This window comes from Nasonia vitripennis, chromosome 1 (genome assembly GCF_009193385.2).
Source record: "Nasonia vitripennis strain AsymCx chromosome 1, Nvit_psr_1.1, whole genome shotgun sequence".
Lineage (NCBI taxonomy): Eukaryota > Metazoa > Arthropoda > Insecta > Hymenoptera > Pteromalidae > Nasonia > Nasonia vitripennis.
In genome coordinates this window covers 9,488,056-9,510,472 of record NC_045757.1, presented here as the reverse complement: position 1 = coordinate 9,510,472, position 22,417 = coordinate 9,488,056, and the positions used below count along the sequence as shown (strand labels likewise).

The 22,417-nt window shown below is 49.4% G+C and overlaps 2 protein-coding genes across 14 annotated transcripts in view; one reads left to right on the top strand and one right to left on the bottom strand.

Annotated features, from left to right (window-relative positions):
* Positions 1–22,417, top strand: part of LOC100120311 (E3 ubiquitin-protein ligase MYCBP2) — a 216,214-nt gene that overhangs the window by 14,332 nt on the left and 179,465 nt on the right. The gene's annotated exons all lie outside the window — the stretch shown is intronic.
* LOC100679292 lies at positions 1,813–21,044 on the bottom strand. The gene is made up of 4 exons (XM_003424978.5): positions 20,799–21,044; positions 11,703–11,861; positions 10,978–11,612; positions 1,813–4,148 (listed from the first exon to the last, which is right to left on the bottom strand). Exons 3-4 carry the CDS (start codon positions 11,182–11,184, stop codon positions 2,778–2,780), a joined length of 1,578 nt encoding a protein of 525 aa, XP_003425026.1. The 5' UTR covers positions 11,185–11,612; positions 11,703–11,861; positions 20,799–21,044; the 3' UTR covers positions 1,813–2,777.

Below are 22,417 nucleotides of genomic sequence, written 5' to 3'. Positions count from 1 at the left end.
TAAATCTCCAATTTCGTCGAACGATTGCCAACACTTTGAATCGATATAATTAAATCAGCAAATTTCAACCTTACACTCACCTTCGATGCTTTTTTCCTTCTTCGAAAATACGAAGTCAATTACGGGTAATCGAGGCCACATTAAATTATCCTCGTGATAAATCAAAATCAAATTACTGTACATTAATGAATTGGCAAATGTTTAAATCGAGACTGAAACTTTAAGCCGCGGTACAGCGAAAATGCCAAACTTTTCCTCCTCGTGAAAATTAACGCGATCACAACGCGCTGAACAAAGTTGGTAATCGTATTCATCAGTTATAAAGTTTTGCTAAACGTAAACCGACACTAATGACACGATTTTCAAAACGCTCACTCCAAATGGCATTTTCTTTCAACAATGGGAGCCGAGCTTACCTTGCTTGAAAATATAGCTTACCTTGTCGTATAACCGTAGTATAAGTTTTACGCTCGTACTGGTATAAATGCCTGCGATAAAATCCCCTTTTTCAGACTAGCAGTAGGTTAACTCAAAGCAATTGAATTTAAAGAAGTTCTTTTCCCCGATAAGCCCGCTGATAAACCCATTTTAAGCGATAAAACGGCTGAAAATTTAATTATTGAGAATAAAATAAAGAGAACGCGAAATCTTCATACAGTAAATTCACAACAATCAACCTCCAGAATCTCGAAACGTTTGAACTCTCATATGCTCTACACTTACATCGTGCTTAAATACCCCAGTAGAGTCGATCTTGCCTTCTTGCACGAACGACGACGAAACTTGGAAAACCAGCGAACTTTTCTCGCTCCGCCGAGGAAAAAATGTGGCTACATCTATACGTGCGCGCTTTGCATTTTTAATCGTCGCGCGCAAAAAACGCTGTCGAGCGGCAAGGCCGTATGCATTATTCACGTCCGTTATAATTTCTCCCGCGAGTAACTATATATGTATATGGATTATGGAAAGGAAATCGTGCTATTCTTATATAAATATAACATATATAGAGAGGTACGAGAAACGTGAAGGATTCAGAGTTGGTTTGTTTGATTTTTTATTGAAAATAAAGGAAACAATGGGTGGCGTTTATCATCTCTCGTTCGTCGTCGTCGTATATATATAACTCTCGCCGGAAACGCTAATACTTGATTTACAATCAGTGGATATCGCTCGGTTACAAAATGATTATTATATTTATCTTGACAACTACAGGGATAATGCGAAAACCTGTCTCTTTTTCTCTCTTTCTCGCAAATACTGATCACTGCGTGCTTCGTTCATCGAGTCTTGAATTATATGATTAAGCGAAAAAACTACCGAAAAGTGTATCATACAGCGTATGCACGTGTCTGCATCAGTGTAACGAACAAAAGACTCCGAATAAGGGAATTGCTTATTATCTCCATCGCGGGCGATCGAGCAAACGCGCGCGTATGTATGTAATTAAACGGATAGCGAAGGAAAAGCTCTCGCGACTAGGCTTTTGTGGATATATATATATATATATATATATATATATATATATATATATATTTGTTTTGTGTTTTGCTATTCTTTCATCATCTGCTCCCGTCTCCACCGAACAACTTGGACTTACGAACTATCTAGGTACATTTTCGCGACGATATCTGAAGCACTGGCACTCGTAAAAGCTAATTGAAAGAAGTATCAAGGAGAGTCGTCGACAAGGTCGATTAACTTAAGCTCTGACTATATCTACCTCTATCGATGCGTTTCTTGTTCTTCTCCGTCCTGCTTCTGTCTCTGAGAAAAAGTACGAGAGGAAATTCTTCGCGCGAATAACGAACGTAATTTAAAGATAACGAAACAATAACTGTCTTTATTATTTTTATAAAAACAAAAACGATACGTTCGAGAGATAAAATTTCATAAGCGCAAAATAATTACGTGCTTGGATACAAAACGATACGCCTTCGGATAAATAAGTCTCTTGCACACGGGTAAAAATCATAACAACGAGGGTTTTTGTTATTTCAAAACGAAAACGATACGTCTTTTTCTCAGAGCTCTATAGCTCTTTTTCACATCTCGAGAGACGGATACGCTCGTCCTCTTGGATTTCCCACCTCCGCTAGACTCGTCGAGAGGTCACATAGGGATGGGGGTGAAAAGAACGGAAAGCTCTCTTTATTTGATCATTGCCCATTGAAACAAAGAAGTCGCAGTATTCGTCGCTGCTGCACACATTCGAAAAAATATACACAGCGCTCATCAGCTTGGAATCGTGGTACATATATATTATATCATACACAGTCGCTTTTCGTTATGCCTACACATCATCATTATAAGTAACGACACACACACACACACACACACACACACGCACACTCTCGTCTTAAAAAATCCTCATCCACACCGTACAATACGCTTGGTACACACGACAAAAATACCCTTCTCAAGGCCGCGCGCCCTCGAACTATCACATACTCTTGTTATGTAGCCTGCCTATATAGGTCGTATATAGAATGATACATAATGGAAAATCGCAGCTTTGGTCATCGCTCGCCACTGAAAAAGCGTCCGCGCCGCTATCAGCGAAACTCGTAGAGCCGGTAGCACTGCTCGTCCCGCGGACTCGCGGCTCCCCTCCGGGCTCGTCACAGTCGGTAGACCCGCGGGGCGTCGACGTCCATCGCCGCCGCCGGCGCGGGCTGCCGCTGCTCGAGCATCAGCAGCTCCTGCCGGGCCGGCCTGCCGCTCCTCGGGCTCCGATGGCGCGCCTTCTCCCTCGAGCCGGAGGCCCGCGGAGGCTCTCGCTACAACTCGGTCGTCAGCGGCTCGGCCTTCTCCACGATCACGTGGAACTCGGTCTCGCGGTAGAGCCGGCCGTCCGGCACGACCATGGTTATCCTGCTGTCGACCGGCGCCCCGCCGGAGGAGCCGTTGTCCCGGTTGATCAGGCCGTTCTTCGTCGTCTTGGAGTTGACGAGGTCGGGCGCCGAGGTGGGCACGCTGATCCAGCGCTTCTGCGAGTCCCTGCGTCGCCGGCGGCAGCAGTAGACCGCCAGGCAGACGGCCACGACGGCCGCGGTGACGAGGCCCGAGAGCGCCAGGATGAGCAGCAGCATCGAGCTGCTGAGCGCGCAGTGCCGCATCTCGAAGTCGGCGAAGCTCGCGCTCGTCCGGGAGTCGCGCTCGAGGAGGCAGAGGAACGTCGCCGGGTCCTCGGCGCTCGACTCCAGCGGGAACGGCGCCGCCACGAGGTTCGTGCTGTCGCGCGCCGTCGTCAGCCGCGAGTGCGCGCTCGTGTAGTTGAGGATCTGGCTCTTCCACAGGGCCAGCTGGGCGCACTCGCAGAGCTGGTTCACCAGCACGTTGCTCAGCTCGGCGCGGAAGCTCGTGCGGTCGAAGATGAGCGAGCCCTCCTCGAAGCTCGTCAGGCTGTTGTTCTCGAAGGTGAGGCTGAGCAGGCCCGGCTGGGCCGGCCGGCTCTCCGCGTCCGCGCGGATCGAGAGGAAGGCGCCGAAGGCGACGCTGCCCAGGCTGTTGTTCTTGATGAGCACGGTGTAGCGCACGCCGATGTCGAAGGCCTCGCTCTCGAGGCTGTCGATCAGGCAGTTCTGGATGGCCACGGTCTTGGTCCGCCGGATGATGAAGGCCGAGCTGCGCACCGCGCCCAGACGCACGCCGTCCAGCAGGAACTTGTCGTAGACCTCGATGTCGTTCATCACGCGGCTGGTGAGCTCGCCGCCGAGGCTGCCGCCGATTATGTGCAGAAAGCGGACGTCGAACTTCTTGAAGGCGAGCGCCTGCATCGCCCCCACGCGGCAGTGGTCGAGGGTGATGCTGTTGGTGCCGACGAGATTGGCGAACGCGAACGCCGCGACCTGCCCGATGCGCACGTTCTCGAAGGCGATGGCCTCGATGTCGCCGTGGAAGACGTTGCTCGGCAGTAGCTCGAGGCTGACGTTGCGCAGGCTGATGCGCGTGCTCAGCGTCTTCTGGGCGAGCTTCAGGCTGTGCGGCACCAGCGTCAGGTTGGCCACGTTTACGAACTCCACCATCTCCAGCTCCTGCATGTCGGCCAGACTGAGGTTGGCCAGGCTCACCGAGGGGCAGTCCTGCACGAGGATCCGACTCGTCTGCCGGCCCAGGCCCCGCTCGCCCTCCGACGTCAGCAGCAGCACCTGCGAAGCAGAGATAAACGATTCGTTAACATCGACTCGAACTCCAATTAGCCCGCTGTGTTTCGCGATCGCGAAAAGCCACTCCCCGGCGGCGTCAGAGTCGTCGTCCGCTTTAAAGTTGGACCGCCTGCGCTATACCTACACACTATGCGGCGCATCGCGCGAAATCCGACAGGCTGGCTAATAAGGCTCGAATCGGCGTAATTGGCCGTCTAACTGCTGAAATTGTCGGCGACGTGTGCCTTTCTCCCCTCCCTCGAGCGCTTCTCCCAATTAAGGACGGCGAGAATAACGTCGTTATTATAATGACCGGGTTTAACTTTCGCGGGGGAGTGTCGATGGCGCGGCGCGTATTCCGGGAGGCTCCTAGTAACGAGCATCGATCGGCACATATAGCCCCGGCTGATGTGCAAGTTCCTCCGTTTATTCATCGCGAGCAACGTCGTCGCGAGAAAAAGATGTAGCTTGTGATACGCGGCGCGGAAAGGGAGGTCCAGTCGAAATTCCCGCGTAGCCCAGAGGCAAGCATCGTCCATCGAGCGAAAGGGCTGCGCGCCACAAAGGGTCGGTCGGTCCAATCAATGTAACAAAGTTTGCGGGGGGTATGTATGTGGGGAGCGATTTCCAATTTTACCGCCATAGTTTTCCCGTTGCATCCCGCCGATTGTCGGTTAATGGATGTTTCGAGGCGTCGCAACTATTCCCCAGCGCTATGCGCTTACTATATTCATGGATCGGGTCTCGCGCGCGACATCTGAACTTGGCATAATGAAATTTTCGACACGACGATCGAGTGACACACTTTTGCCAGAGAAATATAAATTCGCGGAAAGTTTCCCGTGCTCGAGCGCATACGAGAATTTCTCCAATTACAGTTGGCGCCGATAAGAGCGAGAGCGAAAAAACAGAATTCCATTAGGTCAGCCGGTGAGGAAGAATGAGAGAGAGAGAGAGAGAGAGAGAGAGAGAGAGAGAGAGAGAGAGAGAGAGAGAGAGAGAGAGAGAGAGATGAATAACAGTCCGATTTCCCCGACGCGCCCTTATACGCCTTTTATTTTTCGTCCGCGAGCTCACGTCGCCGGATAATTTCCACGGGGAGACGACGGATCGCCTCCACCTCTCTCTCTCTCTCTCTCTCTCTCTCTCTCTCTCTCTCTCTCTCTCAGTAAGTGTGTGTCTATATAAGAGCACCGCTGAGGATTCTCGGATCTCTGCGCGGGCGATTGGCTTTGAGAATTTTTCCCCGGAACTTTCGAGAGCGCATTTAATTTTTCGAGAACGTATCATCCCCGGAATTTTTTTGCTTCGACGAGTCACAAACGCGCAAGAGACTGTTATACAGGCACGGGTTACATATACAGGTTTATACAGAGCGGGCCGTAGCGTATTAGCGCTGATGGGAAAAAATGCGACGGGATGGATTCCTCGGAAAATGTAGGTCAGCGAAGAAATTCGAGGATATTGCGCAAGTATGTACACCGAGCTAATATCGGGAGGAATCGCGCGCTTTTTTCTCACTCGAATTTTTGAGCGTTTTCCGAGAACTCTTGAAAGCTGCAAGGAAAATCTCATTCTGCCAGCAAGGGGCTCTCGGCTATACTTATACTTTCATGATTGCGTCAAAAGGAGGAATTCTACTAGCCTCTTAATCCCATTCATTACGTTCGTCAAGAAGAGGCAAAAAAGATCACGGAGGCTAAAAATAAAGCTGACCCATCCACCGGGACGGCGAATGCGCGTGTCTATTTAATATTGTTAACGGCTCCGCGCGGTGTTCTTTTTTTCTCCCAACGAACGAAAAACGCGGACCGCCTCTCAGAGCAGTAAATTTCCGGAAACGGGAGCGCGCCAGGAATTCATACCCGGCGGAATCGGGATTTTATTGCGTTGGACACAGGCTGGCGCGGTGGAAATAGTTGCACTGGTTTGGGATTGATTTGCGTTTATGTACAGTACGCGGAGTAGTCGTGTCGTAATATGCTCAAACGAGACAAGAGAGCGACGTGATACTGGAAAAAGGAGCTTTTCTTCTTTATCAAGTTTTTTTCATCTTAGAGCTGTTCGGAAATCAAGGCTCTCCGTTCTTTATTAAAGGAACTCGATACTCCAGCGAAAGAATCACGGAGTACTGGATCGTTACATTATTCTCCCCTTATCATCTCAATCTCTCGTTAAAATCAGCTTTAAACGTCACAACGCCCGCCTAATCAAACGATCCTAAAGGCCCGATCTCTCCACATTGTTTCCAATACGCTCTGCATGCGCATAACAATACCCGAAAAAAATTGGAACCGTGAAACCGTAGAAAGGTAAAAAAAAAACGAAAAACCCACACACACGCGTCGAACAAAAAGAAGACATTGGTGAGGGGACGAAACAGCGAAGAGACGACGCGCGTTTCTCCCTGTAATCGAGCGAAACGTCAATCACGCATTCAGTATTTACAATAGCTGCGGGCGTAGTGCAACGCTCGTTACGTTGTTCCACCTCGCTTTTAAACAAACGAACACATAACGAGCGTCGACGAGGTAAAAAAAGACGAGTGCGCTAGTACATAGCGCGTTGTTTTCGATGGCCCGTCATTGTCGCGCCGACAATAAGCCGCCTTTCGGGTTTTTGTTGCCCGCGCAACGAAGTAAGACGCGAAAAGTCTGTTAAATCAGCCGAAAGAATCGCACGAATGATTTTAATCGTTCGTCTAAGCGATATAAACTAAATGCTATGTCGTATAATTAATTAGCAATAGCAACGAGCAACACTATCGCGCGAAAGAAAGATAAGGGGGAGAGAGGAGGCAAATAAGTCAAGCGCTTTTTTGAGCTGAAACAACCGAGCGCGCACAAAAGTTTAACGCGCTCCTTTGCCGTTGTAAGGCTGGCTTTTTAGTGCCTATAAAGGATTTATGCGAAACAATTTTGCCGCCTTTTAGATTCGTTTGTCCCGCGCCCTACACCAGAGGCTTTTTAATGCTACAGAAGGAGAGAGAAAGAGAACAAACGACGCCTTTATTAAACGCGCGCGCGGGGCCTCTATGCCTCTGCTGCCGGCCGATAATCGCGATAATCGCGACCATGGAAATAATATATTTATTGTTCTTTCCATATGCGGGAATCTCGCTGGCGAGAGCAGAGATAAGGGCTTTGAGCGTGGGGGTGTACTTCTTTTGTGTTGCGTATTTTTGGATGTCGACAATATGAGCTTCAATGGAAATAACTTCTCGAATCTACCCGCTCTGAAACGTCACTTCGGCCAATAAAACTCTCCGCTTTCAAACACAGGGGCGGGGAGTGCATTTCAAGCTTCATCGTCGAGCAAACGCGTTGGTATGACGGCTCGCTCGAAACACACTACAATCCGCACCCGCAGGAGTCTCTCTTTCCCCAACGTCAACCAAACTGTTCTCTCCCTCTGCCTCTCTCGCGAATTCCGGCTTCACAAACACACACACACACACAGGCGCGCGCGCGGACAGAATCAACAAACCCGCAGCGTGCGCGCGACCGACGTGTGCGCTTACACCGAGTCAAAGTGCATTCGCAACGCGCACTTTTTATCCGCGGCCCTCTCGAAACTTTGTCGCTCGTTTGCATTTCTAATTGCGCGCAATTACCGGCGTTCGAATCGATCGCGAAAGTTGTGCCCGAGGGGGGTGATAGCAAGACGCGCATCGCTGACAATTAAATTCGAGCGATATAAACTCGCGACGAATGAAGCCGCGAGGACCGGAAACCAGATGGCAGTCTCGCGAGTTTAAAGGCCACGCAGGAAATCGTAAAAGGCCGCGCGAATAATTCGCTCCGCGGCTGCGGACTTTACGAGCCTCAGCCGCGCGCGTCTTCTCCTTTTCCGCGAGGGAGCTATTAAAAGAGGACTGTTAAGGGCGGATGAGCGTGAAAAATACAGAGCGCCGTCGTTCTCTCTTTCTCTCTCCGTTGATTTCATTCGATCGCGGTTTGTTTTTCGGTTTCGCGCAGCGAGAATTACACGAGTTTTCGTTTATTTTCAGCACGCTTCGCGTTTGCTCCATAAAGAGGTTGCATTTCGAATCAGCTGCGCAGGAGGGCGGAGCTTTAAAGCGTCGCGCTAAATAACCGGAGCTTGAGTGAAAAATAAATCTGCATAATTTACTCTCCTGGCGTATAAAAACCGATAAACAAATCACACGACGCCCGGGCTCGTATACACTCGCGCGAAATGATAATTTCATCGCAAGGCGCAACTCTCTCGGACGGTAATTCTCCCCCTTTCAGAGCCGGCTTCGCCTTGATGTTCTCTTTCTCTCGATCCCGGTGTTTTGCGAAAATTAGTCGGGGATTAAAGTGCTCTCGAGTGGGGACATTAAGTTGCATTTACGTAATTTGTACTTTCCGCGAGGATCGTTGCGCCCGAAGAACATTGTAAAACAGTAGCTTGCGGGGTTAACCGGGCTTTAGGAAATTTTGCGCAAGCTCCAGCGGCGGATCTTCTGTACGCTCGCGCGCGAATGCCGTATAGGTCTGATTATTCGTTTACTTTGACGGGCGAGTTTCGGATTAATTATTCGTATACGGCCGCGATTTTGGATCAGCTCGCGCGCGTTGTTTCCCTCGAGCGCGTCAAAGGGAATCAGTCTAATTATTTGAGTTTTTGCAGCTTTGACGTTCAGATGTGAAGTTTGCTTTGTAAAATGTTTGCCGCGCCGGAAGTTGCCAGTTTAATTAAAGCGAGAGATACGTAACTACGTTAATGAAAACTGCGCGAGTTTAATTCTGTGCTTAGCCGTTGTTATTGTTTCGCTGCGAAGGATAATGAGTCTTTTTATCCTTGCTCGATAAATTCAAATGTTCTCCTCAGTATAATATGCAGTTTAAAGCCATAACTCACACCTCGTTCCAATAGCGCACGGGCATAGAGAGCAGCTTCGAAGCCTAAAAAATCCTCTCGGCGTATGCACTTATACATATACACTTCCGCGCTGTGCATGAAAAAGCGGCCCCGAGAGCTTTTATTACTCTCTGCGACTCAGGAATTGCTCGAACACAGTCGTTTATCTCGGCGCCGCGGGCTTTTATGAACGATAGTGCCGCCGCGGAATATTAATGAGCTTCAAAAGCGAACTTTGACTGTTTCCCAACCCGAGAAGCGCTCGGGGCGCGCGCGACTCGAATTTCGGGAACTGGAGCAGAAGTTTCTTTGGAGATTTTTGAGATGCTGTGTTCCCTTTCATTCTCCGGCGAAATTTATTGCAGTTCCGCCCGCGTCGACGTGTATAATATACTCGATGGAAGCTTCGACGGGTTTCAACTCGGAGCTACTCCCTCGCGCTCTCTGTTACGTTCTGCATTAAATTAAATTGCTTATATAGTCCCAGCCGCATCGATATTTTTAAACGTCAAAGTTAACTCGATAGAAGCGCACCCACTCGAGTCTGCATCGAAATAACAACGCGCGCGCATCACATCGTCGCGCAATAAAACAGCCACCTCTTCCCCGACTCATAACCGTCCTTCCCCGCAATCAATCAATCAATCAGTTCTCCAATCAGCTGCTCGACCCGTCCGTCATCGCCTCGCTCAGTCCCTCGGTACTCAACCATATACACATAGACACAGCTCGCGAGAATCTCATTGGAGAGTGGGCCGTGTAGCCGGTGCCCGCCATAAATTACCTGCGATGTCTGTTTAGGCGGAGGCTGCGCCGACGGCCTTGGCGATTTATTGGGGTTGCGACTCTCTCGAAGGGGAGAAAAATCGCGCAGGTCTGAGGGATGACCGTCACGTGAGCGGCTCTCGCCGGTGAAAAATGAGACCGGTGCGAGGTCAGGTGCATTTTTTAAAGGCCACGCCGTGAAAAATCGCAGCTCTGCGACGGGATTCTCGCTCCGGTGAGTTGTATGAATATATAGATCGCGGAGGAATTCACGCGAGCGATTCGCCGAATGAGCGAGTAAATAAAAGCACTCGGCGAGTGGTCCGACATGATCCCGGCCAACGGCTTGATCCCAGAAAAATCGTCCGATTGGTCGACTCGGGTATTCCTCGGCGATCCTCTAACCGCAAGATACACGCACAACTCCTTCTTGCGCGCGGCGACGAAAACGCGATCTGCTCGCGTTATCTGTATAGTCCACTAAGAAGAAAGCCAAAGAGACTTTCGGCTAGAAGCACGGCGTAGAGAGCACCTCGAGAAAAATAAAGAAAGGGGGGAGTAACCCAGAAACGTCAGGCCGGTGTATAATCCAACAAAGACGACATCAGCGCGCGCACCGGACGTGAATCACTCGCGACTGGTATAAGGTGTATAATATGATGTATACCGAGCATAGTGGAGCAAAGCTCTTGCTTTCTGCGAGTGCGTAATATAGTGTGTGTGTGTGTGTGTTTCGCTTCCCCTTCTTCTTCTTTTTATCATCAAGTGCCATAGCGGCACAATGGCAGAGAGCCCGGAAGCGGGACAGACCGAGAAACTTACACCTTCGTCTCGCTTGCTCCTTTCTTTTTCCCGCTCTCCCTCGCTGTACTCCTGTCTATATGTTATTCCGAGTGAGCCTTTGTGCTTAGGATTTCGCGAGGAGCCCTTTGTTTCTCGTGTGGGCGTGCGTACGCGGGGGGAGCGGCTTGAACTTGAACCTCGCGTAGAGCGAGAGGATTTGGGACTGAGTAGCGAAGAGATTTTTTATTCTTGTACGTCTGGGAGTTCGGGCCTCTTTGTTGTGTCTACGATTCTGATATTTTAATTGGGAAATTAACCAGTGCAGGAAGGAGCCCAGCGTGTGGTCTCCTCGGGAACTTTCTATTGCAAGCCCGGAAAGCCTGAGAGAGATAAGGTTTGCGTCGGAAAAGGATATTACCTCTGGGCTGTCCTTGCAGTCACAGGTCAGCCGGACGTACTGGTCGCAGGTACACGGCGGGAAGTTGCACCTGCCGTTGCCGTTGCCGTCGTTCAGGCTCGCCGAGGCGGCCGAGTTTCCGGCGTTGGCCAGTGCGTCCGGTAGCCCTACGCAGAGCAAGCCGAGGACCGCAACGCCGAGCATCAGCCACGTCGTTCTTCTCGTCATCTTCTCTATCGTGTGCTTCTTCTTCTTCGAGGCTTCGCTCCTCTCTATTTTGGTATACGTTATATCTCACTACGGACACGACGCACTTTCTTATCTCGCACTCGGATTAAGCTCAGCCCTTCGCCGGAATGCACTCTCCGAACACTTCGTCATTTCTCATCTCGTCGCACGTCAGGAGACACTGGCTCCGCGAATCCTCAAGGACGACTATTCCGAGCGATGACACTGTTACGCGCACTCGCGCACGTGTCGTAGTTGCCTCTGCGTATATAAACATCCTGCGCGCGCGTGCGTGCGCCTTGTTCTGCCAGAGATCACATGTCGCGAAGGAGAGGTAGTGATCGCCGCACTGCCGGTTCGTTACGTCCGTTCCGCTGCAGCTCGGCTACATTATATGCTGCTGTGGCTTCGGCCGGCTTGCGGGTGCGCTGCAAATGGAGAAAATTCAAACGCTTTTCAGGATGCGCGCGTGCGCGTTACGTGAACGCGATGCTTTTACAGGCTTCACTGCGCAATACCCTTGGAAAACTCGAAACTGGAGTATCGTCGAGTTTATCCTCCGGACGATTTCCTCCTGGACAGCCTCGATTGCCTCTCGGGTTGGGATTTCGGAACAGCAGGCACTACTCCTACGTCACGATGAACTCTCATGCCGCTGCCGCCCCGATGTTGATGCTCTGGAAATGCCAAAAATTTTCACTTGAGTTTTGACGCTTCGACGTTAAAACGCACTCTGGGAAAATACAGCGCATAACTCTAGAAAGCAATAAGCTTTTTCCATGAACTAAACGGGAGCTGCTTGTTTTTTTTCGATATTTCGTAATTGCATTGGCGCGCACAAACGAATTTTTCAAATCTATATTCGACGGCGTCTCTCTTTCTAGATATTTCTGGGTACAACTCTTTTCGGCTCGCGCCAAAAAAGCCATTCGAATTTCCGTTAACAGAGAGAGAGAGAGAGAGAGAGAGAGAGAGAGAGAGAGAGAGAGAGAGAGCCGCTCTCCTGTAGTCGAATGAAAACATACAGCCCATATCGAGTCAATCTGCTCCCTGTTGATACTAAAATAATTAACCTCCGCAGTGCGGGCCGAAAAAAAAAGATAGCGAAGAAAAAAATATCGCTTCAATTAACCCAATTAGAAGTCCGGTGTACACGCGCGCATCCCGCGGCAAAACGAGTAAACTCTCTCTCTCTCTCTCTCTCTCTCTCTCTCTCTCTCTCGTATTTATTTTTCGATGAATTTTTTCCTCGTCGCATGCACGGCTACCGGATTCTCGAGCCAATTTTTTCGTCGCGTTTTTTCCGATTCGAGCGCGCGCGCGAGAGGATATAACGTTCGGACCGAGTGATTCCTCTTGGGCTATACGCGCAGTGATTATTTTGCGCGAAAGTAAAAGCCGCTTTTTTCGGCGAGCTCTCGTCAAAGGTTCTGCTTTGGATTAATACGGCATCATATTTATACACACGCTTTTTCGAACGTTTTTTTTTCCAGCGTTGCGCTTTACGAGATCTCCGAGCGCATAATGAGCGCATAAGCGCAGCAATTGCGCTGTTTACACTGCACCGAATTAACACGTGTAAACAAAGCTAGCTCCGGCTATGCGCGTGCGCAATCTGGGTCGAAGTAATAAAGCCGAGCAGCCGCATCATTCAAACCGCGAGCGACAAGCCATTGGTTAACTGCATAGGCGTTTAGCGAATGCGCGTAAAAATCTGAAAACCGACGACTCGTCTGGAATTCGAGTAAGCATAATTTTCATCGGCTTGTTTTACGAGCGCGTGAATACAACACAGACGCACATGCGTAGGTTACACACACACACACACACACACATATATATATATATATATATATATATATAAGTTGATCTCGGCGGGAGAGAAACTTTTATTCGGCGCGCTGCACACGAGATAGCTCGAATTCGAGATTTTCGTTGGCTCGAGTAGAGGCGCTGCTGCGACCAGACTCTCTGATGTCGTATATGGATGAATTACATTGAGGCGAAGAATTTTTCATGCGCGTAAGTAGATATTCCCGTCACTGCGGCAGGGATTTCAAGCTCGTTTATTTATGGCGAGAGCCTCTGTACTCGCCAACACACGAGTCGCTTAATGTCTCTTTCGTGTAAAATATCGGATTTCAATTTTAAATGTGCGATGAATGTGTGTGTGTATACTCGAGAACGAGGTTCACACGGCGCGCGAGAAACTCGCGAGCATAATCACTCGTCCTCACTCACGGCTTCGTGTAAATGATCCTGTACAAATTCAAATACCAGAAGCATAATCATCGGACGCATTTACGAAAATTCAAGTAACAAAAACGGCGGCAGCTCTCTCTCTCTCTCTCTCTCTCTCTCTCGAAAAACCATTCCCTCGAAATTCCGCACACTCGACGAATAGAACGCGCCCTTTGGCAAACGCCTCACGTCTATACCCCCCCATACGCGCTCGCAAGCGATTTTACAGATACTTTTCTCTTCGCCTTTCGAGAGCCCGAGCGTCGACGCACTCACTGAGATATTCCGAGTGTTCAGCGCCGCTAGAACAAACTTCATTTGAATGTCTCTACGTGCCGTTTTACGACCGCGAAAGAGTGACTCTATGAGAGACGATCAATTTCGAAGGAAGAACGAGCTAGAAGAGTGCAGGGGGTATACACGCACACACACAGATAGCGGCGATTTCTTTGAGGCAAAATTGCATTCTTCAGAGCCAGGGACTACTGCACCGGCGATGCAGTGCTTAGCGGATAATTGTTGCGCCTAATTGCACTCGCGAATTGAAACAGATTACACGCGCTTTATAAAGTTCTCCTGCTGTATACTGCTGCTCTGCGCAGAGATTCCTAGAATACACACGGCTAACGCCGTATAAACCAGGTATAGGAGTTAACGCTTGTTTACGTTATTGCGTGCGCTCGACTAATGGCTTGTAAATCAGCGCGAGTTTCTTGAAAAACCTGAGCTTTCCGATCGACGCGTAACATGTATATCACACGAAATTCCTGGTATCAAGGAAATCGCCTCGCTCGCACAAAGAGGAATTCCATATTCCAGCTGGAATACCGATCGATCGAGCGCTCGAGACGCGCGCATTATGAAAATCACGAGCGAGGGACGAGTTCCCGGCGTGTATAATTACTATCCCGGCAAGTTCTTTATAAAGGTGAAAAACGAAGAGGGAAAATCCGTGATGTACGCCGCTGGAAATGCGCTTTCCCGAAACGGTTGCGGCGACGCTGAATCTAATTTGAATTTGTATTGCCTTTACCGTAACGCATTCGAACGGAACCCGCCGGAGTATATTTCTAAGCGCAGTCGCGATCGGCTCGAAAGAGAGGAGGCGGGGATGCGCTGCAGGTATCGGGCGTGTGATGTAGCGTAATGGAGATGATGGAGAGGATTAGATAGATCGGCTATTCGAACCCGAATTCTTCTCCCTTTACTCACGAATGACCGTGTATCACTTGGTTCGTTAATTTATCGACTATAGTATACCTGCATACAACACACAGCCGAAAGCAACGACTTTATCGAAAAACACGGTCGCGAGGCCGCAGCTCCCGGCAATTTGCTGTACAAAATTCAAGTCGCTCGTATTATACACACTGCAGCAGCAGCACTTGCTCGCTGGCGCGCGAGTTACGCGAAAAGACAAGCCAGCGCCCGGCTCGTTAAGTTAATCAAGATAGGCCGGGGCTCGTAAAACTTTCCGCGCCGCGCGTACATAGAGAGAGAGAGAGAGAGAGAGAGGCTCGTCGTCGCTCGGTTCCGGGGATTTAATTCCGTCGGAGGCGCTGCTGCTGCTGCGGCAACCGACTTATTATACGACGACGCGAGCTGCTACCGCGTACGCGTTAAAACGAGATGACTTCGAGCGCCGCTTTTTTTGTCGAATATAAGATCTCCGATCGAACTCGACGGTACTCGTACGAGGCACGCGAAATCCGAAAAAAATTGAAATTGAACGATCGGCGCCCGGAAAAATCATTGCAACGAATTATGGGAGGGTTATACAGCGCGCGCGCACACACGTACACCTCGGGCCAGTCGTATAAGTCGAACGCGGCGTTCGTGCGCGGTGTGGAAGCTCGCGCGCGCACTGCGGAGAGATGGAGATAAGAAGGCCGAGTATTGGGTTTCTCTGTGCATGTGCGAGCGCGCTATAGCAGCGCTTTGTTTAATGTTTGCGATTCCATTTGCGCGCGCTCGGCACTTTTTTAATTTGTCGCGCGCGCGCGCATAAGAGAAACTCCGCTGCCGCTTCTCATTTGTCGAGGCTAGACTCGACGCGTGTTTGGAATATTAATTCTCGAACGATCTTTCGCCAGGGACGTGCCTTTCCGTGATTTTATTTTTTCGGTCATATGATTGCTGCGAGAATCTTCGAGAGGCGGTTTAAGCGATCGAATCCTCCCATCTCCGTCTGCGCGGCTTGTATACCCGTTTTTCCGCGTCTTCGGGAAAAGTCTCCGCGGTGTTATACGTCTCGGCGATAATTCCGCGGTCAAAGTGTTATCGACAGGTTCGATTGCTTCGCGCGTCTTTGGAACCTCGCGCGCCCGGGGTGAAATTCGCGAAATTAAAACGGGAGTCGAAGCTGCGAGCGTTTTTCCGTCTGGCTTCTCCTTTTTCGCCGATAGCACCGCGGAGGGATTAACCGTTTTGCGCTCGAATAACTTTTTCGTTTACCTATAACTGTACAACCGGGAGCAGTGTGTTTAGCCCGCGCGCTCGTGTCTGATTTAAAAGGAAGCGCAGCGCGAGTATCGGCGAGATATATACAGCCGACAACGATTTCCAGCGCGGTTATTTATAGAATTTCCATTATTGAGCCAAAATAAAGCAGGCGAAAGAGACTAATTATTAATACCTCGGCCGCGTGTATATACCTGCGCTGATATATACTGCCAATAAACTGTTAGATTGCTCTGTCTCTCTCTCTCTCTCTCTCTCTCTCTCTCTCTCTCTCTCTCTCTCTCTCTCTCTCTCTCTCTCTCACACTCTTGCTCGCACGAGTACGCCATTAAGCCGTAATAAGCAGCTCCTTGACTTTCATATACGCACGCATTTTTCCCCGCAGATTTATGCGACTAGAGTCGAATTATTATTTTCGCCCGGCGTTATCGAGAAACTCTTCAGCTGCGCGCGTTCGCTGTTCAATATTAAAAGGGACGTTTTTCAAGCGAGGAAAATTCAACTCGGCTGTATTTATCGCGACGGAGGCGCGGAGGGAGAGAAGAAGATGACTTTTCGATGTCGACACTCGCTTTTGCAAACATCGCTTATGGCCTCCTTGGAAAAAGTCTCTATACGCATACGTATATACATGCGCATCTCGAACAGGCAGTAAAAATACGTCGTAGAAATGCAGCGGCTCTGCAGAAATAGTTCAGAATTTAGACTGCTGACAGGCCCACTTCTATATACACGTACATTACAACCGTTATTCGCTTAATAATACAGCCGAACAAAGTAGGCAAGTCCAAGCGAAAATCGAAGGGGAGACCGGTCTACATCGCGTGTAATCGGCAATTTTGCGAATGCCAGCATCGATCCTCGCGCGCAGCCTAATGCGCGTGTTCCTCCCTTATCTCGTCGGCCGCGTTCGTCTACGGTTATCATCGCGAGCGCGCGCGCGCGCGTGCTTCTGCATCGTCTTATTTCCTCGCAACCGCAGCTACTCCTCGTCTTTTATCTATTAGTTTTAGATTTTTCGCCGGATGCTTATTCCGGCTCGATTTCCTTATCTCTCTTGGAGGATTTTATGCGTCTCTTCTCTTTTTTTTTCGATCGAGACGCGCTGACTACTCTTAATGCGCCGACGACGCGACCGGACGAGTCTGCGCCGATTTAATGAATGATGAGTACACCAGTCGAGTTAATCTTTATGATATATTAGCGTTTCACGTCGGGAAAAGGGATGGGGGAGAGATACGCTATGACAGATTATATCGAAAAAAGTCACGTACGCTCTCCTTCCTTTTCTTCACTTCTCGCGCTCGTCATTATACCGTGTAACAATAATGCCTTTTAAAATAACTCGACACTATACCAGTCTCTCTCGCTCGGTCCTATCTTTGCCAGCGATTTTTATAGCTTCTGCGTAGAGCATCGCGCGCTTGCATTTTTCGCTAACAAAAGACCGATGATGCGCGCAACGACGCACAAAGCCCGGTGTATAACGGAAATTACGTTCTTTCCCCACGAGCAGTTCCATTTCTGGAAAAGAAGACGTTTGTTAATAAAAAGACACTTCGTTTATTCGCGCGGCGGCAAACAATCCTCGTTAAATCACTTTACATAATTGCTCGGTGCGAGCTCCTCCACTTTGAGTTTATTTGTTCTCTGCAGCGTAAGGCCGCGATATCGCTTGCAGCCGACTTTTTTGTAGTCTGACAATTCCTTCTCCTCCTCTGCTGTTTACACCTTTTCAGACGCGCGAAACAACGATAATCGCCAGAGAGAGCAGCGGGTTTTATATCTCGGCCCTTTCATCTTCGCGCGTGCGCGCTCTCTCCTTGTTTGTTCCTTCCGTGTGCGCGCGAGCTTTTTTTTACTCGGCTTTAATGTTCTCGCGGTTAGGCGCGCATTGCGTAATGCGCGCAAGTGTTTTTGAGAACGAGATTTTTATGAGGTCGCCTGCTGGGATTGTTTTGGAAGAATTTAATTTGCAAAGTCGTTTCGCACAGTTGCGCGCAGAGGGCATTTTTTTATCAGAGATGTGACAGAAAACGAACACGACTGATTGGAATACGAAGATATACGCGGAGCTTGTTGCGGAAGTACATAGCCTACAGCGTAGTGGAGTCAACGGGTATCCGCGAACTAGAATGTTTTTGCTATACACGAGGTTAATTGAATTCAGAAGTAAATTGTGACCCGATGCAGCCGGGGTTATCGGAGATATCGAATGTTTACTGTGAGTATACATCGGCAAAGGAGAAGCAACGATTCAATTAAGTTGTGTTCTTTGTCCGATATTCATCGTTATTGCACAGCCACAGATACGATCTGTCACGCAATAATCTTTCTAATTAACTCGTTAATTTACTGGCTGTGCGCGACAGTCGATCCGCAATGCTCTAATTCGACGATACCGCTAACACGTCTTTGAACGTTATATATATATATATATATATATATATATATAACCGCGTGATTCTAACAAACAAACTGATAACCGCAAAAACAAAAGAGCCTCCTTGTCAGAGCAACAAAATGCCTCCGATCTGATGGAGCTCGAAAACTCAAAAGACCGCCTTTCCGCTGTTATACAGACATAAATCGTCGTCGCAAAGTACGAGACCGCCCGAAGGCTCGAGGCCCGTTTTGCAAAGCTATACAACGTCGATCGAATCGTCCGCGAGTCTCCGTCGCGGATCGAAGGAGACGATAATTGCCCCGATGGGAGCTAATATTATCGGCGGCAGTTTGCTTGGACGCACACTGATCGCGAGAGATGTGTGCCGAGATTCGACTCGGGGGCTTTTTCGAACGCTAGAGTTTTACGGCAGTTGTCGAGTCGCGCGCATGATGTCATGCTGATAAAAGTAATTCTAAACTGACTTTGCCTACTTCTCGGAACACACGGGTAGACGTTCACATCGCGGCTTTGTTGCGATACCGAAGCGATTGACGTTGAGTTTTTTTCTTCTAAAAATATCCCCCCAAATCATCAAAATTCATCGAGTTAAAAGTCCCGAAGAAACTTGACATCAACCGCGCTCAAAAAGTGTGCAGCCGTTCGTCTGAGCTCGACACGTGTGTACATCGATATGCAAAAAGCAGACCCAGCCAGCTGTCGCGCGGAATTTTTCATCTTACACGTACACGCGCACACGTAGTGTATACACATGCAGTACAGCGCGCGGCACAGCTGCGACGTTATCCGCGATCGATTCGCCCGAGAAAAGGTGCAGCGCCGGAGAGAAGTATATGGTCGAGATAAGGAGGCGAGGGACGAGTTATTTAAAGCGATCGCCGGCTTTTTCAGGCACGTACTTCCGGAGACTTGGTGGAGAGAATTGGCTTTTTCGAGAAAATGAGAATTTTTCAGAGCGCGCGAGTATGGGCCAACGAGAGAAACGTTATGGCTTCTTATGTGTACCTATGCTATGCAGGCAAAAGTTAAACGAAAGCCCTCGAAAACGTGTAGCTAAGCTCCAGCTGTACGAGTCGACTCGCTGCCTCGTAACTCTTCATACCACGTGACAACGCACGGACGCATGTATAAAACGGCGTCGCGCTGTATATAGTGCTTTTTATTATTACGACGAAGCATCATTCACCGGAATCTTTTTCTCCTCGCGCGTTCCCAGCGGGTATCGCCTCCGCACACTGCACTGCTGTCCGTTTTAAAATCTTTTTTTTTCATATCGACTCGATTGCGAGCTAATTTAAAAGCTCGTTAAAAAGCTCGCGCGTGATGCGTGTACGAGCTTTTTCTCGGAATAACCGACCGCACTTTAATTTTCTCCCCGCTCCATCGGAGTTATAACTAACTATTTTTCATGCGAAATCCAGCGGCTACAGATGCACAAAGTTGGCATTGAGTTAACCGACTCGAGCCGCACCGCACTGCATACATAGTTCGCACAGTTTAACGAAAGCGTTCCACTGAGCTATTTCGCCGCAGCCTTGTCGATAACTATAACTCGCTTCTCTGCTATATCCACACTATATACGTATAATGCTATACCTTTTCAGAAGCCTTGCCTCGCAAAATAATATATTTCTTTCCCACAGCGCGAGCTCGCGAAACACGATTAATCTCGCGTATGTACGCGTCTCAATTAAAAATCGAGTCGGTATCTGCATGTGCAATGCGCGTGAGTCAGACTCCGATAATTCGCCTTTTATCTCGATGCGAGGAGATAGTGCGCGGACGAAATAAACCAGGCGCATTCCGCTTGCGATGGAAATTCCTCGCGTCGCGAGTTTTATCGAGGATGAATGGATGCGGTTCGCGCGCCTATGCTCTTGAGAGCGAATCTGTGTATGCGAGCGCGGGATTCGAGAGGTAAACAATTTTTTTTGTGTGTGTGAGAGAGAGAGAGAGAGAGAGAGAGAGAGAGAGAGAGAGAGAGAGAGAGAGAGAGAGAGAGAGAGAGAGAGAGAGAGAGAGACAGGCCGGCCGAGTTTCGTCACGCTGCAGGTTTTTTTCCTCTGTTATGCGATCAGCCCGATAACGCAGGTTAAAAAAATAAAGAAGAAATGCATGATATCGTTATACCGACTGTCTGATTACACTGTTGCCCAAGCCGCTGAAAAGTGAAAAAACAACATGTTGACCCATACCGCCACGGCTGCGGCTTATCGCGCACAAGAACGAGTCGCAATCAGTGAAAAATAAAGGTGAAACCCGAGTGTGTATAAGTAAACCAACGGACTCCTCCTCCTCTTTATCAGCATCGGGATTACGCCATCGGCCGTCGAGAAGCGTAGAATAGAAAGAGAGAGAGAGAGAGAGAGAGAGAGAGAGAGAGAGAGAGAGAGAGAGAGAGAGAGAGAATCGGCGGCTAGACCACTTTCACACGCGCTCTTTGTCGTCCCATATATACATCCATCCCAAAGTGTGTATACAACGGCTTCCTTCCAGCATCGCTTACTCTAGCATATCTCAACGAAATCTTCTTCACATCCTCCATGTGCTCTCAATGTCGATGAAAAGAGAGAGAGAGAGAGAGAGAGAGAGAGAGAGAGAGAAAAAAACTCCTGCCAACAAGCAGCACGATTCTCCCTTATCTCTCGGTACTCTCGCACACTCGCGACGATTGCGTACGGCGACGATGGTTAAATAGCCGACGACGAGGCGACCTCGGCGGCGCGCGGACGGCGACTGCCGCCTTTCGAATTCGCGCTGGGCTACTCCGCGCGCGACTCTATCCCCACTACGAGCCCGAGCGAGCAAGAGAGAGACTCCGATGGTAGGAGAGAGAGAGAGAGAGAGAGAGAGAGAGAGAGGGGGGACAGCAGCGCACGCACTGCATACACCCCCGCCACTTTAAGCCGCAGAGAGGATGAGGCGCTGTGCGAGAGAGAAAGAGACGGAGCTGGAGTTTTATGAGGGAATGATGCCGAGCTGATGGACGGCTATGGGGGTGCATATGAGCGACGCTTTGGAATTAAATGATTTTTCGGAGGGCAGGGAGGGACACTGTAACGACCGACGTTCGGATGGGTTACGATGTGGTCGTGAGATTTTTTTTTAGTCGTGAGGCTGTTAAGTCGGCGCGGTTATGGCTATTCGGCGGCATTATTCTGGGGCTAGTATGGTTACGAGATTTTAGAGTCGGAAATATTTGTTCGATGCTACTCATAAAAATCTATATACAGCAAAGCGATGACCTGAATTTACTGGAAACTGCGGCCGATTGCGCCGCTCCACACACTTCTCGTTACCGTCGGAAATTTTAGGCGCAGCCGATATTGAAAAAACGTTACGAAGCCTTCGCGAAAAGCCAGCTTCGACCTACATTAATTTAACTCCATAAGCTGCATTCAAACTTCATTTTGCGAGCTTCTCGAGGGCTCGCGATCAAAAAACTTTCGCGAAATTTGAATCTCGCCAAGTGACAGGCGCTCCTCTCTACGTATCAAAAGTCTCTCCATTATAGGTATCGAGCGAAAAGCGCGAGGAAAACAAAAAATTCGATTCGACGAGGCATTATGTGCCCTGACCCACATAGGAAAACAAAACTTGGCCGCTGGCAAAGTAAAAAGAAAAACCCACGGGAAACGAAGCCCGCATCGACCGAGAACGTTCGCAAACTCAGAACTGCCCCGATGACCGCTTTATCATCCCTCTGACCGACGCTGTGTACATGTACGCTTTTCCAGGTGTATACAGCGACGCTCGCCACCTGTAAAAATCTCCCCGCTCCCACGCCTTCGGCGCATGCGCGCGCGCGACCGCTCGAAACGGCTCGAAGGGCGCAAACTTCTTATCAGTCGCGCGTGATAAGGTGTGACAGATAAAGCTGAGCTCCCCTTTGAATCATGACTCGCGATCGCAGCTGCGCCTCGATTTGTTGGGCTTGTTACGCGCCTCGAGGCTTGTTATACGTGCGTCAGACGACGCTTCCTCGTTTGCAGTTGTGGCTTTGCGCGAATCGTTTGTCTCTTGTGGCCAGGGGAGCGAAAGAGGTGTTCGGAAAGTTCGGTTTCGGAGCGCGCGAGAAAGTTTCGCTGGAAAATTGTCGCTGATAAGGGGAATGGATCTGCTTGT

Excerpts from the sequence above, each read along its gene's own strand:
- LOC100679292 (XM_003424978.5), bottom strand. The coding sequence starts at position 11,184 with ATGACGAGAAGAACGACGTGGCTGATGCTCGGCGTTGCGGTCCTCGGC. Across the intron at positions 4,149-10,977 it reads ACTGCAAGGACAGCCCAGAG|GTGCTGCTGCTGACGTCGGA; the intron begins GTAATATCCTTT and ends TCTGCTTCGCAG.